Source organism: Castanea sativa, chromosome 4, assembly GCF_040712315.1.
Source record: "Castanea sativa cultivar Marrone di Chiusa Pesio chromosome 4, ASM4071231v1".
Lineage (NCBI taxonomy): Eukaryota > Viridiplantae > Streptophyta > Magnoliopsida > Fagales > Fagaceae > Castanea > Castanea sativa.
In genome coordinates, this window is record NC_134016.1 from 21730607 (window position 1) to 21750552 (window position 19946).

Below are 19946 nucleotides of genomic sequence, written 5' to 3' on the forward strand. Positions count from 1 at the left end.
TTTTTTGGATAAATTATTTCTCTATGGTTTGGTCCTATATTAATTATTTAGTTTACAAAATTAATTTATTAAAAACATTTTCAACTTAACAAAATTTGTATTTTTTTTTTGACCAATTAGCTTTGATCCAATCATAATTGAGTGAGTCCTACACTCAATTCAGGAAAATAACCTTCTCAAAAGAAAAGAAAAGAAAAGAAAAATTGAGGCAAATAAATTGTAAGTTTTCCAAAAGAAAAAAAAAGAAGGAAAAAGGTTTAAAAGAGAGCAGAGAGACGGAGAGAGGGTTCGAGGGTTTTCCAGTTGTTTAAAGAAAGAAAGAGAGAAAGGGTTTAAAGTTATATAAGGGAAGGCCTCTTGCGTAGCTTTGATTCCTTCTCTCATATTATTCTCTTTTCTCTGCAACACTCTCAGCCTCCCTCGAAGAAGAAGAACAACTACAAAATGCACGCCCCAGTACTCGTTCTCAGTAAGTCGCGCTCTCTCTCTCTCTCTCTCTATCTCTCTCTCTCCATCAAAATAAAATTCGAAATCGATTATTTGATTTTTGTAAAAAAAAAAAATGAATGTTCACAGAGGACTCTCTGAAACGCGAGTCTGGAAGCAAGGTCCAACATGCTAATATCCAGGCTTCTAAGGTATGTCAATTCAGTTCTTAATTGGGGTTTTGCCATTACTTTGTTTGCTATGCTTATGCTTAAATAAATGGGTACCACAACCACAACCACAACCACAACCGCAGGCTGTCGCTGACATTATTCGTACAACGTTGGGTCCAAGATCCATGCTGAAGATGCTCCTTGATGGTGGTGGTAATATTGTTGTTACTAATGATGGAAATGCTATTTTGCGTGAGTTAGATCTTGCTCACCCTGCTGCTAAGTCTATGATCGAACTTAGCCGTACCCAAGATGAAGAAGTCGGAGATGGAACCACTTCTGTCATTGTTCTTGGTATTTTTTTTTTTCCTGTTTTGTGAGTGCTACAAATGCAAATGTATTACTATATTCTGTTTGTTAATAATAATAATATCATTCACTTTTGTCCTTAATTTTTGTTGTTGAAGCCGGTGAAATGCTCCACGTTGCCGAAGCATTCCTTGACAAAAGTTATCACCCTACAGTTATCTGCCGTGGTAAAATGTTACTTAGTCTTTTATGAGATAAGATACTTTGTTTTTTATTATTATTGTGGTTTGTCACTTGTTTTTGTTCATGATTATGCTTTATTTGATCTGCTTCAGCCTACAACAAAGCTTTGGAGGATGCTATTGCTGTGCTTGACAAAATTGCCATGCCCATTGATGTCAATGATCGTAAGTTTCTTGAATCTTGATTCATTGCTGGAGTCACATATTGAATAGGTTTTCATACTCTTCTTGATTAAAGGAACTTGTCTTGCTTATAGAATATCAACATCCATAAAAAAGTGTGTACATGTATTTTTTTTCAATGCAACCAAATACAGTATATGTTTTATGTGTTATGTTAGTCACTGGTTTTGGAAAAGTGGAGACTTCAAAACAGATATGCGTTAAGGATCAGCTTTAAGTCCAAAAGAAATTAATTTTCTGGACTGATTCAAGATGAAATCCTTTGGTCCATGCTTCTGTAGATGATGCGGTTTTAGTAGATGAAATTAGTAATGAAGCTGACGCCAAGGTGGAAATCTTGATGGATGCTTTAGAATCTAAAAGTTTTAGGTTAAGCAGGTATAAAGAAAGTACATGGAGTTGGTTTAAGTTTAGTACAATGGAAATAAAGATAGAGGGCTTGTAAAACTTAATGGTTAAGAGATAGCAAATATTAAATGTTTTTGATATTATATATATTTTATTACGAAAAAAAGTAAGAATTCATTATAATATGAAAATAAAATATGCAAAATACAAGAACTTTACCACAGAACTACAGACACAAGAAAATAAGAATCAGCATACAGAAAAACAATCTATCATGGACAATAAATCAGAAGCAGACTTGGGAAATAGAATAAGCCTGATGCCAGGAGAGAATAGTGCTCAGTAACTGTTACTTGAGAATGAGAACTGATGATTCTTTATCTTCAAAAACATGCGAGTTCCTTTGCCTCCAAATAATTCACATTAAGCACGAGGGAACTGCACGCCACACTGGCAGCAAGTCCTTGACTGCAAGGCCAGTCCAACAATACAACAGCTCCCAGTGTTGTTAAAAGTGTGCTTAAAGCGTGCTTAAGCGCAAAGCGTAGAGCGCACAGCCCTTGGGGCTTTTTCCCTCTAAAGTGAGGTGCCCTCACAAAAGTGCACCTTAGGCGCGCTTTTTAGAGCTTTTTTATTAAGCGCAAAGCGTGCTTTTTTGAGCTTTTTGTAATTTTTTTTGAAAAAATCCTGATTTGATTTTTAGCCATTAGATCTAAATATGTTTGATATAAGCCACTAATTTAACATATAAAAACTAATAGTGTGGTGTGCTACCATACACCTAATAGATGATAGCAATGAGTGGTCGATTGGAAGAGTAGAAGAAGATGAACTAGATGAATTTGCTAAAGAAGGTCTTGTGTTTGATGATGATATTTTGACATGGGGTAGTGTTGCTAGAGCTTTTGGAGTTGAAGAAGAAAGATTCAACTTGAGATCAAGAATGGGACCACTAGGGCAAGCAACAGGTTCAAGTTCTAGTTCACAACATGCTCCTCATGATGGAGACGAAGATGATGAGGAAAATGATGTGGGCTACAAATTTTGTGATGACAATGATGATGGTCCCTTGCTTAATGAGGATGATGATGATGATTATGTAGATTAGGATTGCATTGCATATTTGCATTGATTTTGTTATGCAAAGATAACATTACTTAACATTTTAGTACTTTTTAGCCTTTGCCTTTCTGGTTCTATAATTCTATTTTGTTTCAACCATGTTTTGTAATCATGACCATCAAATATCATGTTGCAAATATTTTATAGGCGAAAATGCACTTTTGGTCCCTACATTTTGGGTCAATTCCTATTTTGGTCCCAAAATTGATTTCTTTGCTAATGTCATCCCTAAAAAAAGAAAATCGTTTTTAAAATGGTCCTTTCCGTCAGGCTAGAAACGGAGAAATCTGACGTGGCTAACGGAAGGCCCTATTTGCTGACGTGGTGCTGACGTGGCTATTAAAATATTATTAAAAAGGTCTTGTGTTTGATGATGATATTTTGACATGGGGTAGTGTTGCTAGAGCTTTTGGAGTTGAAGAAGAAAGATTCAACTTGAGATCAAGAATGGGACCACTAGGGCAAGCAACAGGTTCAAGTTCTAGTTCACAACATGCTCCTCATGATGGAGACGAAGATGATGAGGAAAATGATGTGGGCTACAAATTTTGTGATGACAATGATGATGGTCCCTTGCTTAATGAGGATGATGATGATGATTATGTAGATTAGGATTGCATTGCATATTTGCATTGATTTTGTTATGCAAAGATAACATTACTTAACATTTTAGTACTTTTTAGCCTTTGCCTTTCTGGTTCTATAATTCTATTTTGTTTCAACCATGTTTTGTAATCATGACCATCAAATATCATGTTGCAAATATTTTATAGGCGAAAATGCACTTTTGGTCCCTACATTTTGGGTCAATTCCTATTTTGGTCCCAAAATTGATTTCTTTGCTAATGTCATCCCTAAAAAAAGAAAATCGTTTTTAAAATGGTCCTTTCCGTCAGGCTAGAAACGGAGAAATCTGACGTGGCTAACGGAAGGCCCTATTTGCTGACGTGGTGCTGACGTGGCTATTAAAATATTATTAAAAAAGATTATTTGGCAAATTTTAAATGCCATGTCAGCATTTTAATTTTTTTAAATAAAGCCACGTCAGAAATTTTATATAAAAAAGAAATTAAATTTAAAAAAAAACCTTAAATCTAATTTAATTAAAAAAACAACTTGTTTCTCAAAAAAAAAAAAAAACTAGGTGTTCTTCGTGTTCTTCTCCATCAAACACAGGAAGAACTCAAACCCAACAACAAACACAACCCAACCTTAAATCTAATTATCTCTCCTCTCTCACTTCTTTTCTTTGCCCTCTCTTCTCTCCCTCTGTTCTCTGTTCTCGCCGCCGAGACCTAAACCCACCAACCCAGCAAACGTCGCGGCGGCTTCTTCTTCTCTCCCTCATTCTCTCGTTCTCGCCGCCGAGACCTAAACCCACCAACCCGCGCAAACGTCGCGGCGGCTTCTTCTTCCCTCCCTCCGCTCTCTCGTTCTCGCCGAGACCCAAACCCACCAACCCAAGACCCAACGTCGCGGCGGCTTCTTCTTCTCTCCTGCTCTCTATTCTCGCCGAGACCAAAACCCACCAACCCAGCACCCAACGTCGCGGCGGCTTCTTCTTCTATACCTCAGCTCGCTGTTCTCGCCGAGACCCAAAACCACCAACCCAAGACCCAACGTCACGAGGCTTCTTCTTCTCTCCCCTCTTTCTCTCGTTCTTTGTTCTCTCTTCGTGGGTCTGCGTGGATTGAAGGAGTCATGAGCGTGGATCGAATGGTGGATCAAAGCGTGGGTCTGTTTGTTCATGGGTCGGAGCGTGGATCGTAGGAGTCGTGGTCCGATTTGGTTGATTTGGTTTGTGGGTTCTTTTTTTTCTTTTTTTCTTGCTGTGGATGGTGGTGATTTCTTGAGAAGTTGTGGAGGAGGAAGTGGTGATTTCTTGTTGTGGTTGATTTTTTTTTTTTTTTTCTATTGCTGTGATTTGGGGTTGTGGCTGGTGGGTGACGGTGGAAGTGGTGGTCAAATTTGTGGGTTTGGCCGTGTGGTGTGCTGTTGGTTTGGGTTTTTGTTTCTGTTGTGGTGTGCTGTTGTGAATCTGCCGATCTGGGTATGTGTTTGTTGTTTGGTTGCTGGGTTTCTTTTTTGGGAATGTGGGTTTGAGTTCTTCCTGGGTTTGATGGGGAAGAACACGAAGAACACCTAGTTTTTTTTTTTTTTTTTTTGAGAAACAAGTTGTTTTTTTAATTAAATTAGATTTAAGGTTTTTTTTTAAATTTAATTTCTTTTTTATATAAAATTTCTGACGTGGCTTTATTTAAAAAAATTAAAATGCTGACATGGCATTTAAAATTTACCAAATAATCTTTTTTAATAATATTTTAATAGCCACGTCAGCGCCACGTCAGCAAATAGGGCCTTCCGTTAGCCACGTCAGATTTCTCCGTTTCTAGCCTGACGGAAAGGACCATTTTAAAAACGATTTTCTTTTTTTAGGGATGACATTAGCAAAGAAATCAATTTTGGGACCAAAATAGGAATTGATCCAAAATGTAGGGACCAAAAGTGCATTTTCGCCTATTTTATAAAACACAAGAGAATTATATAAATGTTATATATATATTATATAAAATGTTTTATTGTAATTTATATGATTAATTGATTACTTGATAGTTGTATTGAATATTAATAATTTTTATTTAATTTATTATTATTATTATTTTTTTAAAATGTGCTTCACATCGATTAGGCATGCGCTTGCGCTTTGCACCTAGGCTTCAAGAGTCTTTTGCGCTTAAGTGCGCTCAGCACTTTTAACAACACCGACAGCTTCTCACCCTTTGAGCCATCACCCAGCTTACCCCAAAAGATTCCAAAGAAAATTCCATAATTCCCTAACCGCCCGACAATGTATAAATAAGTGATCAATCGACACCCCATCCGACTTACATAGACTACACCAATCTGGAATAGCAATACCCTGTCTACGTAAATAATCATTTGTCAAATTCTTTCCTTTCACTATTGACATGAAAAATTAGACTCAAGGTGGTGCCTTAACTTTCCATACAACTTTCCAAGGGAATGAAGAATCACATCCTCTGCACAGAGCTCTGTAGAAAGAACTAACCTTGAATCCCTTAACAGTGCAAGGTCTCCAAACCATCCTATCCTCCTAATGGGGACTGAAATGAGTGGAGTAAAAGGTATCAAAAAATAAATCCAACACTTCCAATTCCCAATCATGATAGGCTCCAATAAAAGTCGGGTTCCAATGAATGATACTGCCAGAAATGTACATATAATCAGCCACTGTAGCCTCTTTGTTTCTAGCAATATGAAAATGTTCTGGAAACTGATCCTTAAAATACTCTCCCTCCCCCCCACCAAACATCCTTCAAAAACACAATTCTATTCCCTGTACCCACCTCAAATTTCACAAATTTATTAAACATGGTCCAACTATTACTTATATTCTTCCAGAGGCCAACATCATATGAACTGCTTAAAGGAGTTGTACACCTGACCAGTAACCCTGAGAAGTCCCATACTTCACAGCAAAAATCCTTCGCAAATGTGCATCCTTTTCTACTCCAAAACACCAAAGCCATTTTCCCAACAATGTTTTTGATATTTTAGATCAATAATTCATAATAATGGAGAGATCAAAGAGGATGTGAACCACAAGATAAGAGAAAAGTGGACTAAGTAGATAACTGCATTTGGAGTATTGTGTAATCATAGGATACCTATTAAGTTAAATGGAAAGTTTTACAAGACTACTATAAAACCAACTATGTTATATGATACAGAATATTGGGCTATCAAGAAACAATATGTTAATAAAATGAGCATATCTGAAATAAAAATGATAAGATGGATAAATAGAAATATAAGGAAAGACAGAATACACAATGAAGAAATTCATTTAAAGATAGTAGTGGCTCATCTCTTGATGAAGAGATGAAGGAGAGTTGCTTGACATAGTTTAGACATGTGCAAAGAAGAGCATTTAATGCACTGGTGAGGAATCTTGATTTGATTGAAGTCAATAGAACGAAAATAGTTACAAGAAAACTTAAAATATCACTAGCTAAAGTAGTAAAAAATGACATGTTAATTAAGAAAGTAACAAAGAGTATAATTTTGGATATGATATAATGACAGAGATGAATAAATGTGGCCGATCCTAATTAGCGATATGCATTGCCATGTAGATATTGTGGACTATGTCTCTTTTAGAATGTGAGTCCTCTACAATGTAATTCATTAGATGCACTCTATGTACAAACACTGTTCATGAGGTCTCTCTTCCATAACAATAAAAGTAATTATTTAAAGGGGGGGGCGGATGGGCCGGAGGTAAGGTATATAATGTGAACCGAGGTTGTGATAGTATGTGATGACTTGGGCGTTATTGCTCTTATAGATGGATGGAAGAAGGGTTTGTATAATTTGTTATTGCTCTTATAGATGGATGGAAGAAGGGTTTGTATAATTTGTATCCACGTCTAGTGTAATAGGAACTTTATTTGGTGGAAAATCTATATGTGACATCTAGAGAAATTAAGGGTCTGTTTGGTTTGCACTTTTCAGAAGAGTTTTTAAAAACTATTGTTCTGAGATTCGATTTTTTTTTCCTTTTCTTTTTTGTTTTTTTTCAAAATAAAAGCTTCATTAGGTACTCACTATTCTGTCACTCTTTCGTTTTATTTAAGAGAATGGTAAGCTGTGTCAATCAAGTAGTTCTCTTGTTGTACTGTTTAATTGAAGCTAGAAATATTGACTGTTCGTTATTGCAATAGTTTCAGTACTCTCTCTCCCTCTCTCTCTCTCTCTTGTGTGGTTGCTCTTCCACACACAAACACATGCATCTGTTTGTGTTCATGTACAGCCAGATACACAAACATCTTAATTGGCAGTTATTTTATGATGGAAAAGGGCTTGTAGTTTCCTTAGGTATAAGTTAAGCTTGCTTCTGTCTGGTGTACTTATATGAAATTGTGGCAGGTGCAACAATGTTGGGTTTGGTCAAGAGCTGTATAGGCACAAAATTTACCAGCCAGTTTGGGGATCTCATTGCTGTAAGTATCTTCTTCTAAAGATTACACATGTGGATGTCTTGATAACCATTCTTTTCTCTTTTCCTTTGTTTTAACTTGCAACTTGAATCTGGCTGGCATTTGATGCTTCTCAAGGTGCTCTAGAAAATGCTAGAATCTTTAAGAGTTTGCCATGAAATGTTGGGTATGCCTCATCCTTGAGACAAAATAATTTTGAGATGTGCCTCATGCTTCAATGAGAAGAAAAGATGGCCCATGTGACAATGCATCATGCTTGTATTCATTTTTTTTTTTATCTAAACTATGTGACAATGCATCATGCTTGTATTCATTTTTTTTAATCTAAACTTCAACTTGTAAGACTATTTAAGATTTTTGACCAATGAGCTCTAGCTGAAATGACACCTCCCCTCTTTATAGGGAAAAGGTAGAAGGTGAGTTTGTAAGTTCAAGACATGTGAGTGCATGTGTAAATTACCAATAAAAAAGGAAGATTTTTTGTTGTCCTGGTAAAGAGACTGTGTTTAGAGTTGGTTCATCACATTATCCTTTATTTTTTAAAACAGGAAGACATGATGTTAATTTTTGTTTGTTGATAACTTGCACTTGCATTGTCATGCTCTGCTGACCAACCATAAATGTCCCTTTTTTGACAAATATGCTGAAACTGCACTGTAACTTTACATCAATTGTAAAATTTATGTGTTGCTTTATTTTGGACATTTTCTAGGATCTAGCTATAGATGCCACCACAACAGTTGGTGTTGATCTTGGCCAAGGCTTGCGAGAAGTGGATATTAAGAAGTACATTAAGGTTGAGAAGATCCCTGGTGGACAGTTGGAGGATTCAAAGGTTCTTAAGGGAGTTATGTTTAACAAAGATGTGGTTGCCCCTGGAAAAATGAGAAGAAAGATTGTAAACCCACGTATCATTCTTCTTGATTGTCCCCTCGAGTACAAAAAGGGTGAGAACCAAACAAACGCAGAGCTGGTTAGAGAAGAAGACTGGGAAGTCCTGTTGAGAATGGAAGAAGAATACATTAAGAACCTCTGCGACCAGATAGTTATGTTCAAACCAGACCTGGTAATCACAGAGAAGGGCCTTAGTGATTTGGCATGTCATTATCTGTGCAAGCATGGAGTCAGTGCAATCAGGAGGTTAAGAAAGACAGATAATAATAGAATTGCTAAGGCAAGTGGAGCTGTTATTGTGAACAGACCAGATGAACTGCAGGAGTCTGATGTTGGTACTGGGGCTGGGTTATTTGAAGTTAAAAAAATTGGGGATGAGTTTTTTGCTTTCATTGTTGACTGCAAAGAACCAAAAGCTTGTACTGTACTTTTAAGAGGTGCCAGTAAGGAATTCTTGAGTGAAGTGGATAGAAACTTGCAGGTACTATAATGATGTGATCTACAAATTATTGTGTTTTGAGTAGTGCTGTTTTCTGAAGCATGTTTCTTATACAGGATGCCATGTCAGTAGCAAGAAACATAATAAAAAATCCAAAACTTCTTCCTGGAGGTGGTGCTACAGAGTTAACTGTATCAGCTGCTTTGAAGCAGAAGAGTTCATCTATTGAAGGCATAGAAAAGGTAAATGCTTGTCTCCTGCATCTATTTTATCACTACCAAGTAAATCTGAGATCTAAATTTATCTTTCTTGGACTGACAGTTTATTGGCAAAAATTAGGTAGAGTGCTGTAGCTTTACATGATTACATAGTGCTTATCTTTTCTGTTTATGTTTTGTGGTTGTAAAATAGTGGCCTTATGAAGCTGCTGCCATGGCTTTCGAGGCTATACCCCGTACTCTAGCACAAAATTGTGGGGTGAATGTGATTCGAACCATGACCGCACTACAAGGGAAGGTAAGAGCATTTATACAGCATGGTCATATCATGAGTTGACAATTCAATTTTCATATAAATACTAATCATTCTTATTATTTATTTTTTGTAGCATGCAAATTGTGAAAATGCATGGATTGGCATAGATGGAAACACTGGTGTAATTACTGACATGAAAGAGCGCAAGGTATGTTCAAAGTGTTCTTGTGGATTTCCATTCTTGCTTTGTTTGGTGTAATTTCTATCGATCAACAATGCTGCATTTGCTTCGGCAGATAACGTTTAATTGAAAATGAGTTGTTTTCCAGAAAACATTTTGGAAAATTGGCTTGTTTTCCTATGTTTGGTTGCAGCAATGGAAATGAGTTGGAAAACATTTTTTTTTATTGATTCTCACACAAAAAATCATTAACATTATTGTAATTCCAAACAGTTATATGAACCAAAACTTTCATTCACAACATGATTTTATGTAGTACATGTGTCTAATATATTTTCCAATTAGTTATGAAGAAAATATAATGAAAAATTATGGGAAAGATAATATTGTATATTCTGTTGCTTGTGAAGTACAAAAGCACACCACAATTTGCTTGAACTCAGTAACTACTAAAAATAAAGCTCAAGGCGCTTCTTCAAAATGTTAAATGTAATTGGATTAAGTTCAACTGGGGCCTTTAATTCTAGATCAGGAATTGGTTCATTAGTGCCTGTGGCATTCTAGGCAAAAGCATCATTGCATGCAGCTAACTTAGGGCATGTTTGGTATGCTGTAACATTACAATGAGTAATCATTTGTAATAACTATTTAGTTATTTGGTTTTATATTTATTGCAGGGAATAATTATTTCTTAGTAATAGCTATTCTTTAAATTGAGGAATACCTATCCCTTCTAGGATGGCTGTAATAGTTATTCTTTAACACATGTAACAACTTTTAAATTAATATATTTCCAAAAAATACAAACTTCCCATATGCATGATCTTTTACAAATTTTTTATATGTAACAATTAAACTTTTGAATAGAAATTTTATTTCTAATAATAAAGATGACTATTCCCAATGTAATCTCCTTTTAGTGTAGCAAATGTACCCTTAATGTTTGACATTGCTTGAGTGTCTTGTGGAGTAGTGTTGATTTTGCATGGATCATACTTAAATTTTGCCCATTGAGCTTTGTACTTCTCTATGAATTCGGGTGTAGGAAAAATATTGATGCCAAAGAGTGTACTTTAAATCAAGATAGCTTAAATATTTGTTGGCAAAAACATTCATTAACTTATTGGTCATAAATATTATCAGACCACATTCCCAAATCAATGAATATATTTTATTGATGTTTGGATGTTCAAAAAAAGACATATTACCTATAGACAGTTCTGAAACAAATGGATAACCGCATCTGTTAAAATACATCAAGTTAGTCAATCTATTCTAAAGTTTTCACAGCCTAGTGATGACTGTGGCAATAGTTGAAGCATCTGGACATTATCATCATAGTTCTTGCCACAAAAAAACTTTACATTAACCACTGAATAACCTTCCTAAATTCCTAACTAGCAACTTTACTGGTACATTTAATCTGGGTCTGGGATTATCTATTATAATGGAATCAACCCAACTTGATCATCTTGTAATGAGAAACCCATAGTAATTATTGGTCCTGTCTCAATGCCAATGTTCTGTGCATAGCAACTTGCCACATACTAAGCATTGAAGCAAATATTAGGTTTATTTTATTTTTAAGTCTAGAACTCTGCATCAAAATTCAAATTATTTCAATTATAGCACTTGCTGTAGCTAGATTATAAACCTGGTTTGTCTGAGATAGAACTAGTGAAGCAGCAAAGCCTAAACAATACATGTTTGGTCACAAGCATATTGAAACAATGAGGAGCAAGCAATTTGTAATTCTTCAAATTTTATGGAAGAGACATCAACATCAGCTTATGAAAATGACAAACGTTAGGGAAAAAGTCCCAAATAAATATTTTATATTAAAACCAACTAGAAAGTGCTCATCTTCAAAAACAAGTTTTTGAAAACAGAAATTAAAATACATTACCAGGCATGCCCTTCATGTTCTATTGACCAGATCCTTATTTTTTCATTGATTGAAGTTTTTGTGCCATATCAAACACCACAAAATGCGGAAAAATATTTTTTAGAAACTGTTTTTTTTTTTTTTTTTTTTGCTGAAACAAATGCAGCATTATAATTTAAAATCCTTCACAGCATTAAAAATCAATGAATTGTGGAAGGATTCTTGGTGTCCTTTTTTTATTAAGTAGACACAGGAAAATTATCCGACATGGTTCAGTAGTTTCCAAAATCTCGTGTTCAGCAAATTTTAGAGATGATATGGAATGATGGCACATGATATCATAAGATCAACATGCATTTTTTGAACCCCCCCCCCCCTTCCTTCCCCTTCTTTTTGAAAGCATTGACCCTTTAGGTATTAGTACCATGATTTTCCTGTTAACATATTGTGATAAACTAACAAACTAAGTTCTTTGTGTTCTACTAAATGTATGACTGAATGAACTGTTGAATGCTTGTTGTTCATATATTGTCAGATTTGGGATGCCTACAATGTGAAGGCACAAACTTTTAAGACAGCCATAGAAGCTGCTAGCATGCTCCTTAGGATTGATGACATTGTGAGTGGGATTAAGAAGAAGCAAGCCCCTGGAGCAGGAGCTCCATCAAAGCCCACGGTTGAGACTGAAGCAGATGCTGACAGCGAGCAAATACTTCCCGACTGAAGATATCAGAAAAATTAAAGGCTTTACTTTTTGTAGTGTTTGAAGGAAGCTGGGTGTCCAACAGTTTTGTTGAACTTTTGACTTATGTACTGTTTGAAAATTTCAGATTTTTGCCTTGTGCTGTCCTGGGACCACCTAGTCTGTTCTGGGAGCAATTGTAATTACTTTAAAAACGTTTAATGGGATGTCTTTTATTAGCAGAATCAATTATTGTGATGATTTCTTCTTCCCGTGTGTTTATTGGGTGTAATTCCATTTACTGGCACAATTGAGAACATTGCATAGAGGCCTTTTAAAGGATACCTATGCTGTTCCGATTCTGCTCAATTGACCCAGGCTCTCTCAGGTTATTTAACAAAGTTTTTGGCTTTACTATGTTTGAGCTTTGCTTCATATTTATTGAAATTCCTTGAATTTTTGAAGTAGATATTTGATTACCAAAAATCATGATCCGTATATGGTATTATAAACCTTTGGCAAATACTTACACATTAGTGTGTATAGACACATGGGTGTACAAACAACTGAAAACGTGAGTTGAAGACATGATTTCAAGTTGGAAATCGTGTTTTCACCTCGTGATTTCAGTTTTTGCACACTTGTATGACTGATGTGCAACAATCACTGCTCTAAATCTATTATGATGATTTAAAACTTGCAATTACTATGGAAAGCTAGAGAGATGGATTGTAAAATTACCATGCATCATATCTGGCTTGAGACCTGATTCTCCATATGTTACAGGCTTTCCATAATTGTTTCAGAGCGGTATGTTTAGGTAGGCTTCCCTTAACTTGTTCGTTGAACTTACCATCTAGCTGATTGAGTATTGCATATTTAGGCTCCTTAAACGTGGTTCATAGGTTAGTTAAGAGTCTGAGACACCCTTCAAAATATTGGAGCAGGAAAGGCTAGATACTGGTCAAGCACCCTTTTATTGGAAAAGTTCATAATTATTTCGACAGTTCTCGTGGTGGAAAAACTATGAGCTAAGAACAGTACTAAAATTTGTTATAGAACAAGAAAATCTCTTTAAAAAATTATGTTGTCAATGATTCTGTTTTGCTTAAAGTGAATACAAGTGCCGTAGTTAAAAGAAAAACTTTTTTTTTTAAAACAATTTCGTAAGAATTTTTTTTTAAAACTTTTTGTACCAATTATATTTTCGTGAATATAAAAATATCAACTAATTAGCCCTCCACTATGCATAGTATAATTTGGTGGAAACTTTGTTTTTCCTTTTCTTTTAATCAGTCATGGATATTCTGATCTACTCCTAGCAAACATGTTGTTCTGTTTCCAATCTTTTCCTTGAGCAACTAGCGCACACTGTGGTACGTAACACAACTAAAGAAGGATGCATACTGAAATTTCAGGACCTGGACACAGCTCTTCACTCGCTGCTGAGTTGCATGTTTCCCTAAAGCCATTCTTTTTTGACCACCTAGGGGAGAACGAACAAGAATGAGCCTACATTCACACTAATGGCTAGCAATGAGCCTACAATTTTTTAAAACCTTACTTCTTTCTGTTTTTTCTCACTTTTTCAATTTTTTTCAAGATAATAAGTATACTTTAAAACACTTTTAGTAAAAATCTAGATAAGCTGTTCTCAAACGGAGACTTAATGGATTCAATTCATATCATTATAACCACTACCAGAATTCCAATGTCAAAAACAACAAAACTGCGCAACTTCCAAATTAATGCTTCTTGATTGAAACATCATAACATTGGCAGAGTCATATAAATAACTGGCAAAAGGAAATAAGTCAAAATAAACAAAAGTGTTTCAACTTCATACAACTATATTGTAATCAATCCTTGGCTGAAGGCTGAGTGAGATGCAAGACTCAAACGTAGCTGTCGATCAATGATTTCCTCATCTCATCCACAATGGCACTAGGCTGGGCTGGCTTCAATTGGAAAGCAGTTTCAATAACATTGAGTTCTGTTGCTGTGGTATCTGAACCACAAAATGCTGTCCAATCATTCACTGTCAAGCCAGCACCTATCACCTCACTACCACGGTTCACACTCCCAGCAGACACAGGAACCTGAAGAAGTGTTGCAAGTTCATTCATGTCTTCAACAGATGTATGGGGATGAACCTGCATAGTATTCAGCAAAGACACAGTAAGTATGCAAAACATGCCTCAGCAGATGCCTCAATAAACACCATTCCAAGGAGAATCATTTTCTTACCAGAGCACCTTTGTTTGAGAAGGCACAATAACTGCCCACAAGAATATTACCAGCAATTGTCTGCCTAAAAACTTCGACTCCAAGAACATCTGCTATCATCTCCTCAGTTTCCTGATCAAGAATAAAACAGTTCAACATGAGTATCCTAAAAGGTTTTATCAACTAAAAGAAACCAGTCTCTTCTTCAGATTGGGCTGCTAGAAAGCTTAAAAAAAATTTTAGTTCAGCGGATAAGACAACGATACCCTATCAAGATCAGTGTGAGTAAGAGCAACATGATCATTGCATGCTATGCAATTCCCCAGAGCAGAAAGTCTTTCATCTATGCGTTGAACAACTACTTGATCCGGAAGACTGTTTCTCAAGTGCTGAAGTTCTGTAATATTAGCCACCAAACAATAACAATAAGACAGTGGCAATTGTAAGTAGAACACAATTAAGCATGCAAGATTAATTAGCATTCATAAAGAAAAATCCATTTAGATTTGCAATAATTAAAACTTCATCCATGACCATTCCAAGAAGAGAATCATTTGAGAAGGCTTCGCCATTAATGAACAGGAAAACAGATTTCATTTGGCTGCCCCAAGTAAAATTGAGACATTGTTGAGTATAAAAGTGAAGGTTTCAATTGCTGCAAAGCATGCCAAATCCAAGATCTCATTACAGAATGAAAAAATAGTGCTGAAAGGTACGCATGAGCTTCTTGAAGACCATCAATGTGTAAAAATTCGAGAATTAAAATGCGTCACCATTGCTAATGTATAATGAGCTGCAAGTCAATTTCCCAATAATAATGAATATAAAAGAATAAAAGGTTCTATGTAACTCAATTTAGAATCCACTAGTGCTTTATAGCACATGAAACGTTCCCATTCATGGTTCAAGCAGAAACCAAAGATAAACCACACTAAGGTCATCATTGTATATTTTCACTCAAAATTCATGCCAATACCACTTCATCACCTCATTGATTAATATCACCAGTGAACAAAGTCACAGACTCCTATAACAAATCTTTCAGCCAAATCCAAATGCAGTAAAACAATAAGCAAACCATGAAATAAATTAAAAACAACAAATAGTCCAGAAAAAAAATACTTGGCATTTCAGAAGAACTAAATATTTTAGTTGAATTTACTATGATTAAGACGCAACTTAAGTTCTCAAGGTGAATGCTCCTAGAGACCAATCAATGTACAGTAATGCATATTAAAAATTTATTGTCATAATAAAAATAAAGAGCAATGCAAGGTAAAGTGATTAACATATAGCAAATGCATTTTATTTGAGTCCAGGAATAAAAGGATAACCTTGGTCGGTGGTGTTGTGAGGCAATAGAAGCCCATTTTTGTTGCCTGCACAGCACAATAAAAAGGAGATATATCACATTTTGGTTGAAAGTAGTTATGAAATGTAAAAGCATTTTATTTATTTACATACATCAATCTATGTTTCTATAAAAGCATGAAGAATATCATCAATAGTACCAGCACAAAGGCGTCCGATAATGCGAGTGCCAGCAATGGAGGTCTTAACAACAGGGATAACATCGGCTAACTCAGCCTCAAATGCACTGCAAAGAGATCAGCTTTATTTGCACTAATTCTAAATGCATTGTTATTAAATTAAATAAATAAGAAAGAAAAAGGGAAAGGGATAAATAACCTGTAGAAGCTTTCAGAACCGCCAATGGCAACCAAACAGTAAGCATTGGTGAGCTTTGAAAATACACCCACATCACATGAGTTCTCAAATTGAATTCCTGTATGTATGTATGTAATTCAAATTCAAATTCAAATTCATTCTCTATCTCATGACTCATATAACAATATAATTATAAAAAATAAACACAAAGACTTACTGTTGGCCATGATTGATTGTTTGTTTGAGGGAAAGCCCAAAAAAAAAAAACACTAACTTTTGTTGTTGTTGTTATTCACAAAATATTTAGCTTTTCTACTCCAAGACCTACTGCAACAACGCAAAGCAAAGATAAATCAATTAAAAATAAAATATAAATAAAACATTAATAAATAAAAATAAACTAGAACTTGAACTTGAACTTAAAGCGTGAGAGAGACATAGAGAGAACTTATGAAAATTTTGTGTTTGAAAAGAGTCCGTACCACCTCCTCGTATCGTGTCGTGGCTGCTCTCTCACTCTCTCTCTTTTTCTCTGTTTTGTTTTGTGTTTTAGGGTTTTTATTCGATTCGATCAGACGGATTAGCTTAATATCTATCTAGCTTTTTACTTTCAGACCTTTGCAAATGTTTTTGTTTTATTTTCTTTCTAATAATACTATACTATAGATATTAGATAATGTTTTTGCGAGCTGAGTTAAAAAAGTGGGAATAATTGAGTCGCCCCTTGTTTACGGGCCCATTTTAAGGTCCAGCCCAAAACTAAAGTTTACAAAGCTTAGGAATAAAAATAATTGAGTCACTTTAATCTATAAGAGCAACCACATCAGCTCGTGTAAAAATTTCATCTATTTTACACAAAAAACCTCCTTTTAAAATTTTACACATTCATTTTTACAAATCACCCACATCAGTTCATTTATCCCACCACCTCTATTAATTAAATAATAATTTTCTGATTTTTTAAAATTATATTCGCCAACTACCCCGCGCGCGTTTATTTATTTATTTGGTAATCTCTCTCTCTCTCTCTCTCTCTCTTCATTTCTTCTCTTCATCATTTCTGATTCATGTCTCTCTCTCTCTCTCCTTCTCTTCATTTCTCTTTCGCTCTCTCTCTCTCTCTAACCATCTCTCTACCTCCGACCCACGCCTATCTCCGATCTACAGCACCGATCTCCGATCCACGCCGAGCCCAGCCTCGATCGCCGATCCACGCCGAGCCCAGCCGCGATCTCCAATCCTCACACCGCCGAGCCCAGCGCGATCTCCGACCCACGCCGAGCCCAGCGCAATCTCCGACCCACGCCGAGCCCAGCCGCGATCTCCGATCCTCGCACCGCCGAGCCCAGCTGCGATCTCCGACCACCGATCCCAGCTCCGATCTTCGATCCCCATATCCACGTCGATCCCAGCTCCGATCCGCAGCTCCCCCGACCAAAGCATCGTGGGTGTGTTTTTGTATCTGTGTGTTTTTTGAGTTTGTTGAGTTGTTTGAGTTTGTATCTGTGTGTTTTTTGAGTTTGTTGAGTTTTTTGAGTTTGTTGAGTTCGTTGAAAACGGAGAAGGGAGAGGAAAAATGGAGCGAAGGGAAAGAATAAAATAATCCATACACGAACTACAGTACTCGTGTATATTTACACGGTACTGTAGCTCGTGTATGGATTTTCACATTTTTAGCTATTTATACACCCACTGATGTGGATGTTTTTTTGCATAAAATGTGTAAAAATTATACTTTTTTTTATTTTACACAATTTTGACTGAGCTGGTGTGGATGCTCTAATAATCTATATATAAAACCGAAGCAAATGAAATTCTCATAATTTCTCACGTCAGCATAATATTTAAATAAAATTATCATTTTATTTAAATAAAATATTTTTTATTTAGTCCAAACTTAACAAGAAGTGAAACTCTATCTCTCTAACAAGTTCAACTTAGGGTCCGTTTGGATACAGCTGAAACTGAAAAATACTGTAGCAAAATATTTTTTAAATGTGTGAAAAGTTACAGTTCACGCCTAAAATCACTGTTCATTAGCCTAAAATCACTATTCATGACCAATGAACAGTGACAGACGCGCGTCTAGGAAAAAAAAAGGGCTGAAACATAGACGCACTGTGTTTCAGCCCAATCCAAACGTTACCTTAAACTCAAAATCATCATTTTTTAAAACAAAATTATTTTTGTTTAATCCAAACTTAACAAGGAGTGAACTCTATCTCTCTAACAAGTTCAACTTAAACTCAAACTCAAATTCAAACATTGATAATATTATTTGATGGTAAACTAAAAATTGAACCATCTTTAATTCATCCATAAGAGTCGTCCAAAGCAAGTAAGGTTAGCCCAACCTAAGAAGGTCGTCCATCGTTAGAGGGTCGTCCGTGGGCATGGAGGTTATCCATGATGAAAAACCTGGACGACCCCTCAACACTTAGAAAATCTTAGAATGAATTTATATACGAAAGCTTATAGTTTGGACCACGTGCAACTATTTTGAAGTATGAGTAAAATCCTTGTTCATCGTTATAACTTTCCACTAAGTACTTGACTTCCGATGACAGTTATAGAAGATAAGATTAAATATTCTAACTTCTATAGCAGTTGTAGAAGTTAAGTCTAAATCTTTTAACTTCCACACATATTGAGGAAGTTACTAAAAAAATAACCGCTCCAAAGCCCACTATATAAGGACTCATCTACGTCAAATGATGGTAAGTTTTTCACTACTCCTAAAAAGTTGGAATTCTTGTGTTCTAAAGAAAAAAAAAACTAACTTAAGCATCGGAGGGTTCTTGGCCAGTTCACCCCGGTCTCCTTTGATCTTGTGTTTTTTTCTTTTCTTTTCAGGCCTTCCAAATGATCATTAGCCCATTGAAGCCCATAGCATTTGGCCTACTGATTTTCTATGCATTATTATTATTATTATTATCATTATTATTATTATTATTATTATTATTATTATCTCTTTACTTCACTAACGTGATATTTTATGTAAGGTGCAAACTTATAGCCATGAATTATTCTTTTGAATGTAACCCAATCTTTTTCTTATATGTTTATATTTCTTAGTCATATATATATATTGTTTTGTTTTAATAATTTCTAAGCCGTGAATCATTTGATTCTTTAATAATTTTTGGTCTTTCAAAATTTTAAATATCTAAATCTCTAAATATCTAAGTCATTTTTTGTAGTATCTGAAATTGTCCGACAAATTTTTTGTAAGCCATTGCACGTTCAAGCAATGACTCTTCATCAAATTGTAACACAAATTGAGGTCATACAAGAGCAAATTATCTAATGGTGTAGTTTCTTAATCAATTTAAGATTTTATAAAATTATTTTAGTCTACCTCACAAATAAGTAGGTTCTCGTGCATAGCGCGGGTTAGCGATTAGTAATAATAATAATTGAGTCACCACCTCGTAAGATGACAAATGAGTGAGTTTGAGGTGGACATAATTGGATTGAGTACATAAAACTCATTTATCCATTTATTACCCATTTAACTAATTTCTTCTAACCCTAACCCAAACCCAACCCAACCCAATTATTATGGAGAAACCCCAACTCACCCAATTACCCAATAATCAAAATTATCAAAATGCCACTAAAACTTAAAAATGACCAAAGTACTCATAAAATCCTTCAAATTTACCAAAATACC

General features: G+C 35.4%; 2 protein-coding genes across 6 annotated transcripts; one reads left to right on the top strand and one right to left on the bottom strand.

Moving 5' to 3' along the window:
- The first annotated feature begins 241 nt into the window (after positions 1-241).
- On the top strand, positions 242-12648 carry LOC142631007 (T-complex protein 1 subunit gamma-like). The gene is made up of 11 exons (XM_075805066.1): positions 242-469; positions 577-638; positions 743-953; positions 1067-1135; positions 1244-1315; positions 7754-7827; positions 8537-9199; positions 9274-9399; positions 9569-9673; positions 9765-9839; positions 12233-12648. Exons 1-11 carry the CDS (start codon positions 445-447, stop codon positions 12419-12421), a joined length of 1671 nt encoding a protein of 556 aa, XP_075661181.1. The 5' UTR covers positions 242-444; the 3' UTR covers positions 12422-12648.
- Positions 12649-14028: 1380 nt separating this feature from the next.
- Positions 14029-16937, bottom strand: LOC142631113 (eukaryotic translation initiation factor 6-2). Of its 5 annotated transcripts, none has more exons than XM_075805197.1 (8): positions 16756-16937; positions 16491-16597; positions 16295-16391; positions 16117-16202; positions 15940-15984; positions 14872-15002; positions 14627-14737; positions 14029-14532 (listed from the first exon to the last, which is right to left on the bottom strand). In XM_075805197.1, the coding sequence occupies exons 2-8, from the start codon at positions 16498-16500 to the stop codon at positions 14275-14277; spliced, it is 738 nt and encodes a 245-aa protein (XP_075661312.1). In that variant the 5' UTR covers positions 16501-16597; positions 16756-16937; the 3' UTR covers positions 14029-14274. The 5 variants fall into 5 exon arrangements, with proteins under 5 accessions (XP_075661312.1, XP_075661310.1, XP_075661314.1 ...); XM_075805195.1 differs by having other exon boundaries at positions 16491-16600; positions 16756-16921; XM_075805199.1 differs by having other exon boundaries at positions 16759-16917.
- Positions 16938-19946: the final 3009 nt, after the last annotated feature.

Excerpts from the sequence above, each read along its gene's own strand:
- LOC142631007 (XM_075805066.1), top strand. The coding sequence starts at position 445 with ATGCACGCCCCAGTACTCGTTCTCA. Across the intron at positions 639-742 it reads CTAATATCCAGGCTTCTAAG|GCTGTCGCTGACATTATTCG; the intron begins GTATGTCAATTC and ends CCACAACCGCAG. Across the intron at positions 9,400-9,568 it reads CTATTGAAGGCATAGAAAAG|TGGCCTTATGAAGCTGCTGC; the intron begins GTAAATGCTTGT and ends GTTGTAAAATAG.
- LOC142631113 (XM_075805197.1), bottom strand. Across the intron at positions 15,985-16,116 it reads TATCGGACGCCTTTGTGCTG|GCAACAAAAATGGGCTTCTA; the intron begins GTACTATTGATG and ends TGTGCTGTGCAG. Across the intron at positions 14,533-14,626 it reads TCTCAAACAAAGGTGCTCTG|GTTCATCCCCATACATCTGT; the intron begins GTAAGAAAATGA and ends AATACTATGCAG.